At 33.7% G+C, this 8,499-nt stretch overlaps 1 protein-coding gene across 1 annotated transcript; it reads left to right on the forward strand.

Moving 5' to 3' along the window:
* Positions 1 to 8,082: 8,082 nt before the first annotated feature.
* On the forward strand, positions 8,083 to 8,232 carry LOC118750801 (semaphorin-2A-like; the record flags this gene model as incomplete). The annotated part of the gene is given in 1 exon segment (XM_036485536.1): positions 8,083 to 8,232. A coding segment is annotated over 1 exon segment (150 nt), but the record flags the coding sequence as incomplete, so codon positions are not given.
* Positions 8,233 to 8,499: the final 267 nt, after the last annotated feature.

An 8,499-nucleotide genomic window follows, 5' to 3' on the forward strand; every position in this document is an offset into this window, starting at 1 on the left:
TTTTTTATATTTCACAAACGGTCTTGGGCATATTTTTGCCACAAGAAATTCATGTTTTTATGGAAAAAAGTGCAAAACGCAGTCAACAAAAAAAAAAAAGTTATTAAAAATCAATGCGTTGCTTTAGCCGCTAAATACGTGCACCTATTTTACCCGAAATTTATAAGCTTGGAATTAGCTTACCAAAAAAATTTCTAAAATTTTTGGTTAAAAAGCTCGGAATTTAAATAAAAATTCGGAAAATTTTTTTAAGTTCCGTATAAATTTTTAAAGTGTGATTTATCTAGTTTTTGTTAAAGCATGAACTATGTTTTTATAAAAAAATATTAGCTTGAAAAACATTGTAAATATTAAAAACCAAACACCATTCATCCATTTCTGACCGCCACTGTATGTAAAAAGTTAAACCCTTGAACTTTGTCAAACAATAAAACTAGACTCAAAAACCTATATGAAAGTAAAGGCCAAACACAAAGATCCTCAGATGGGTTGCGAAAAATTCAAAAATTAATCCCTGCAATCAGATAATTACTCTCTTTGGTGCTACAAAATTTAAAGTAAATAAAAAAGCTGAGTGTATGTTCAGGAAATGCAGGCTGATGTGCCAAGCCGACAGGATAAAGCAACCTTCAAACCTTCAGCCTAAGTGCTTTCGTACAATAAAAAAATTCACTATCTTTAACCTTGACTAGACCACTTTATGCATGCAAGTGGAGTAGCGCCGCACAGACCCAGCCACATCCAAGCAGCGCCATACATGTGTGGGCCAATGGTGCGCTGTAGGTGCGCTTGAGTGTTGCTCTGTGAATTTTAATCGCGTCGTCTGCTCAACCACAGACAGGCCCGCATTGTATCATTTTTCCCCTTTTTTTCTGCTCGAATACAAGCCCACACACATTCCTTCAAAGCTTTGAGTGTTTGCTTTTAGTTCGCAAGGATGACAGTGTCGGCCACACTACGGCACACTCCAAGCCAGACAAGCGCATAGACAGGGAAAACCATATATGTGCCATGATGAGCAGTCTCTATGGCTGACACCAATTGGCATCGATATACAGTGACTCAAACAAATGACCACGTGTTGATAATCTTTAAATATTCGTAATTTTAAGTAAAACATATAAATCACAAATTCAAAGTTAACACAAAATTTACGTAAATTCAACAAATTTCCATCAAAATTTAGAACACTATTGGGTATGTAACTTTATATCTCATGCAGTTTTATTCTAACGAAGAGCCAGTTTCAACCAGCTCAAAAATCGCATTGATTATCGAGCATTTTTTGTTGATACTGCTTTTGCGATTTAGCTCCAAAAATATTACGAATAATTGAAAAAAAAAAATCAACTCATGGTTATTGGTTTGAGTTACTGTATGTATGAGAGGTGAATTCACTTAGAGACTTACACCAATTTCACACTTTTTTCAGGCCAATACAAAAAATAATCAACAAAAAGGATGCAAACAATTGCACAGGGAACGCTTACTATTTTGTGTTTGTATGCATGATGCATTAAAATTGAAAAATTCCGTGGCAGCAGCAACAGCGAAACATTGAAAATAAACAAAGCCAAAAAAGCAAGCAAATAATGAAGAATGCTTCCGAAAAATTGCATCGAAAGGATAACAGGACAGCTAAAAACAATTTAAAAAAAAATCTGGAATAAAAGCAATAAAAAGTACTGGAGCAACATGTCAGGAGTTGCCTCACTGATGTTCCCTATGTGAGATAGTTAGTGATAGCGAATCACCGCACCTTCCTTCTCTTTCGGCACGGCTCGCCATTGCACACTTAGTGTAATTATTGTTGCTGCAGCAGATGTGCCCAGTGCAGCCTTTTTTTTTTACCCGATGGACATAAAAACAGAATATATACATATTATGAGTGTACAGAACACAAAAACACGTACAAACATGCGCTAAAACATTGGCACTGCCAGTAGTGGTATAAGCTTGGACCAAGCGTTGAGGGGAGTCATTCCCACTCGCTGTGTAATAATTGCCAACTGATATGCTGGTGATGGGCAAGGAAGCTGCAGCTTGCTATGAGCGATAGAATAGATGCATACGTAGCTAGGGGTAGGAGTGGTTCGGAGTTGGTAGAACTTGCCTGTTAGTGACGCCTACTTGAACTGTCTGCACCGCGCGTTGAAGGTTATGTCGGCTCTGGTTGTGGCAAATGTTGCAGCGGAGATTTTGCGATCAGGCACTTATAGCGAAGGTACTTGTATTCTGAGTGTGTGGTTGTAGAGCAGTTATCACTTTGAGTTAGGGAATGCAGTGGAATGTGGTGTAAGGATTACTTTGCCGCCATTCTGCATTCCGGCTATAATTGTATGACAATTTGTGGTGTTTGTAGCTACGCTGTGTCGCTTGAGCTCGCATTTAAGTTAGATTAGTTATTTGATAAATTAGAACATTGACCATATATCCCGAGTGTCAACTATACTTCGCTGTCGATGAATGCAGAAAACCTAATAATTATTGGCAGTTTGTATAGCCTATCGTGGGGATTCAGAAGAGCAATGAAGGTAATCTCAATAACTTCCGAAAAACAGTCCCAGTTAGATCCCATTTATATACGTAGATATATACATATAAATATACAAGAATTTCTTGTTTAAAATAATAAGATTATAAGGCTGTTATGTAATTAATTAATCCATCAATTTTAGTAAATCACTGTTGTTTTCAAAACATCATTTCAGTGAACTACATTGGACTTAATTGATATAAGTCAGTAATTTTTCTAAAATATTTATTTGAAAGTAGTATAAGTCCCTTAGCATTAATGAAAAGTGGTGATATTTCCATGAATATACGAAATTATTTATACTGAGAAAAATATAGATATCCTAAGATAAAAAGTACAAGTAAACCTTCTCGAAAGTTAGCGTCAATATTTTTAAACGTGTTGACACGCAAACCCCTACATATGTACATATCTCGATTTATAAACAAAGGCACTTGCGCCACTTTCAAAATAAACGGCTCATATAAAAGATTGAATTAATCTGTTAAGTAAAAAACAAATTTTTTCTACATATCGGTGGTCCTCTGCAATAACGACACAATTTAGTCGTCTTCATTCATTCCAAAATCTCGAAAGGATGTTTGGCTTTCATATGGTGATTCAAATTTCCATGAAAGCCACCAACAATTCTTATGGAAATATTTTCTCTTCTTCAAGTTTGTCTTCGAAAAGCGACCAAATTGCGCTTCGCTTTGGCATTTGAAATCGAAAGTCTTTCGTTAAACATCAAGTCCCAAAAACTCAACTCAAATATTTACTTTTTTACACAAATTGTACTAAACGGTGTAAAACATTGAATATTCAATGATATAAAAATTTCTGTTGAGCGCGAATTCTGATCAGTTATTTCTTTATGCCTTTTCAACGAAAAGCGGGATGCCATATGTGTTAAAACTACATTTCTATTTTTATTGGAGTGTTGCCACAGAAAATGTTAGTTCACTTTAATGAACGAACTAATGACCTAGTTCAATCAAAAGAGCCGACTCTTTCGCTCTTTAATTCAAAAGCTCCCCAAGCCAAATACGTTCTCTTTCACTCTCTTTGCTGCTATTTTGCTAAACTGGCTATGCATTTAGCTGATATCTCACTAATATCAAGATGCCGTTGACTCAAATACATACAGGTATATATACAAATGTGAGCATAGTTAATGCACATTTGGGTTCATGTGTAGATACAATATAAATAACAAACCCGTTAAGTATAAAACACAATAATATTTATTATCATCCCAAATACTTATAAATTTTTCAAGATATTACCTAAAAATAAAGTGTGTGGAAAAACAGTCTTCATTCCGTTGCATTTGACCGCTGAAGTCAAGACAAAATAATTATGTTTACCTACCTGCCCTACCCTCCAGCACCATACACACGTATGTATTTAGTTAAGTACGTTGGTATTCACTCTCCGGTACTCATCATCGCATTCCATTCATACTATGTATATAGTACCTATATATGTTTTCCATAGTCGTCGTTCCACTGCGAAACAAAACAAACTCCATTGGAATTTATTTCGTTTGTTGTTTTCTTGTAAATGCCGCGGGAACTAATTGAGAATGGATCGCTTCTTGAAGATCACTAAAGAAACTGGACGGTCTTTATTTGTTAGTTAGAGCGGTTCAGTGATCTGCGTGGTGCTAATACGGAGAGACGTGGTTGTGCTATTACGGTGTGAAATAGTTCGAGTGAATTACAAACGTATACACATATGTATGTATATACATACTAAATATGTATGAATAATCTTTGGTACTCCTCGTATAAGTAATTGAAGTTAATAGTGTGGAAATTTGTTTATATTTCAATCAACTGCATAATGTATATTATCAATGGAAAAGTGGATGTACACAAATTCTAACCAATCCGAGTACTCTGAAATCTAAAAAAAAGTAGCAAAGTGATACTAAAACAAAATAGAAATAGATATACCATTGTAAATATATGTGTACATACTTATTTTTATTTGAAAGCAGCGTTGCAAAAATTTGTGCTTACTATTTTCGTATGGGTCTATTAACATAATATTCTTTTTGCAAGAAATATTAATTTGAAATTTTGCTGAAAGTTGTGTAGTATAACTATATGTATATCTGTTAGCCCTGACGTTTAAATAAATGTACAAATTTATTTGTATACTCCTATTGCTGTGAAGAATTTACCATATCAAGTGTGTACCCACAATGTCGGATACCTTTTCTCTCTTTTTCTCAGCTATAGGAGGATATAGGGTTACCAGTTTGTGAGAATTTTTGTCCCGCCGAAAATAATCTTATCATTATGCCGTAAATACAAATCTACATAATTAAAAAAAAAGTAAAATGTTGTTTCAAAATTTAGTTAAAACAAATAATGTAAACAGAAAAGAGTTAAAAGAAATAAGAGGAAATTAGCTAAAATAACAAAAATATTTGCACTTCAATGAAATGAAATGGAATGGAAAGAAATGGAATCGAAAAGTCGACAAAATGAAACGGAATGAAATTAAATAAATTTACATAAAATGAAACGAGAAGAAATGAAACAACCCAAAACAAAATAAAAACTGAAAGTCAAAATATTGTACAAAATATGTAGAAAATTTGTGTATCGTCGTTACCTTAGCCCTAACTAATTTACTGCGAACTTCAGCTTTGCAGCAAATTTGTTAAATTAAATGCCAATTGCCCAATATATCAATGTAATTTACACTACATCAGCAAATACATAAGTTGCAGGTCTATTTTCAAAAAAAAAACATTTCTAATCGCATAAATATTTAGATTTATTTCAGACATAATTAGTTTCAGTAGTTACTGATTTATCTCAGATTTCGTATTTCTCTAAATTACCGTTATATGGAATGTGGGCGATGTGTTTGTCCGATTTTGAATAATGAGTGTTTTTTACTCTCTAGAAAATAATTTATGCAACCTTAGATACGCGGTTTTGTACTTTAAACGGCGATATATACATATGTATGTCTATATCTATCTCGATTGCTTTAGGCTGTTACAGACAAGCGCTTTGTGAACAAAGTTGCATTACAAAAGTGCGCTCGGGTATAATAATCCTTTGAAAAAATTAGCAACTGAAGAACTCTAGTTTTCTGATGTTTTTTTTTTACCACTCTTTAAAGAAACAAAGATGCCAGATGGAGCCCTTCTGTTTTAAGTTAATGATATTTATTATATATGAATTAATTGGCAACGCCATGTTTTCTTGAAAATACACACAAGCTATTTTCTCTCCAACAAGCACTACTCTTCCTCTATTCAAGCGTTCCAATTTGCTCGCACACATTGCTACATACGTAGGTAGGTACATATTTTTTTTGCGGTTAATTGTTGTGTAGGCATAAAATTTTTCTGAAACCAGTTTTGCGCTGTGTTGTTATTTTTGTGTCTTTATCCGTCTGTCATTGTGGTTTGCTCTTTGACTTTTTCCAACAAAAATAAAAATAATGCAAAAAACAACAAACAAACAAATCCCAATTCACATACGCATACATATATACATATACTTGATAGAGTTGTGCAGAGGTACCAATTTGGAGTCACTAAAGGAGGGGTCGATTTTTTTTTTTTGTTTTTTCTTTGCGTCTTTTTTGTGGAGGCACCAAAGGTGATATTTTAGAGATATTTTTCGCCTTCTTTGGCACTGCAACGGGTTTTCGGTTTGGGTCGCGCTATTAAAAAAAACTTAGCCAAACGCGTATCTTGTGCATCTGAAAAAATCACATATCTAGCAAGAAAAATGTGATACTGATAGAAATCTTGGCCGATTTTTGAACTTCCCTTACAGTTGGATGCATTGATAGACAAATTGGTGAGCATCATAATTCACCGTTCGTAGAAGAACGATGTTTTTCTTTGATTCGATGCATCCAAATGTATATACATCGATATTTTTCGATACATCGAAGTGCATACATCTATTGCATAGGATTCTTCAGATGATATTTATTACACAACAAAATAAGTTATTAACAAACTTGCACAAAATTTGAAATTTTATGCTTTCAAAGGAACTTTTGTAGCCATTTCAATTTGTTTAGTCAAAGTCACTTCTCTTTTTTAAACGAATAAAAAAAATTAAATGCCGGTTTAATGTACTAAAGGTGTCAGTTTTCAAGAAACATCGATGCATCGATATATCGATACATCGGCGATGCATCGAAGCAAAATGTCGATATGTTCTTTCTCCTTTCAAAATCTTTAGAGGGACCAAGACCGTTTGCATTTCATATTGTTGTAAAAAATCCACTTTTTATCAACTGTTTTCATCCTTATCGGAAATTGGTAATTTTTTTGCGGCGGAAACTTCTTTGTGTTCATGTAGAGTAAAAATATCTATCTCCAAAATCTAAACGCATCTATTAATTTTTCGAGAATGACTTACTCCACCCAATATATTAATGTAAATGTGCACGTGTTCTGCTTAGCTGCTTATAATTGCTGCTATTGACGCCCACAAAAACGATCCAGATAGTATCTTCATCCTATTTGTCCAATATCAGCATTCTATTCAGAAAAAAAAGATACTTTCTTCTCTCTCTCACTTCCCTCATCTTGCAAACTTTTGATTCACGTGGCTAAAAGCGTTTAGCTCCAATATGTATAAGTAATTGAATCAGCTTAAGCACTTAAAAGGGATAACATGATTTCCATATGCATATGGATACAAAAGTAACCACTTAAAACCTTTTTTTTTTGTTGTCTCAGCGGCAATTAAAAATGCAGGCACTTAAAAGCGCTTAATACCTTTTGAATAAATGCATCACCTTTAATTCCTTAAAATAAAAATATATATTGATGAAGCATTAAGCATACATAGCATAGCAAAACAAAAAAGAGCATAAAGCGAAAAAAATATATTAATCAAATATTTATTATATCACTCCTGCTGAACGGGCTAGCATGTAAAAAAAAATGAATAAACAAATAAAAACCACCGGCACAAACAACTACGGCATATAATAATGCAATAAATAATAATATCAATGAACGCCATTTATTCGTCTTAAATAGTAAACAAATAAATTTAATAACAATAATTCATATAAAAAAGCCCATTTCAGGCAAAAGGCACGTACGTGAACGCTCTCGCATTAAGGTAAAAAGGATCAAAAATATATTTTATATGCACGCACACATACGCACACATACCACATGCGGCTAGTGAAAACATCATAAATAGTAATATTGTATAAATAACGGGAAAACAATGCGAGCTTAAAATAAAAAACACACAGCGCTCAACACTTTTAAAAAATTAAAATACGTACGCATATTTACATACATATGTTAGCATGTATGTGTGTGTGTTTGTATAATAAAAGTGCAAATAAAAAGTAAATAAATATTACGAAAAAGTTATACTCTAACAAAGGAAAAAAAGTACAAAAAAATAAATAACGAAATAATAATAAGCGAGCGTAAAAAGTTTGGCTGCAATCCGCGTAACAAACAGACATGCCGCCGCCCACCACACAAAACCCCAACGCCACAATAATCCAATTGTGGCGACCAACAACAACAACAACACGTCCCCAACAAAAGACGCCAATGCTGTTCGTGTACGCTGCCATGTTGTTGTTGCTGGTGCATTGTGTGCCACCAATATCCTGCGATTACGAGAATACATGGAATTTTTACTACGAACAGCCGTGCTGCAGCAACGAGGTCACGAATTATGCGAAACATAAGCGAGGTAAAGAAGTTAAAAAAAAAAATACGCATTTAAATGTTTGTTTGGGGTTTTAGTATGCAGATACGTATGGGTAATGTTTTTGTTTTTTTTTTTTCGTTTTTAGATACGCACACATTTATGTACATACACAGTTTTGTATATTTTTAGCTACCAGTCGAAATCATATTTTTATAATATTGCATTTTAAAAAAGAATTTAACGAGCAATTGTGTTTTATAATTTATTTGACGAGTAGAGTAAGGAGAGCAAAAACAGGAGGAGGAGTGC

Source organism: Rhagoletis pomonella, unplaced genomic scaffold, assembly GCF_013731165.1.
Source record: "Rhagoletis pomonella isolate Grant_MI unplaced genomic scaffold, Rhpom_1.0 Rhpom_scaffold_00403, whole genome shotgun sequence".
Classification (NCBI taxonomy): Eukaryota; Metazoa; Arthropoda; class Insecta; order Diptera; family Tephritidae; genus Rhagoletis; species Rhagoletis pomonella.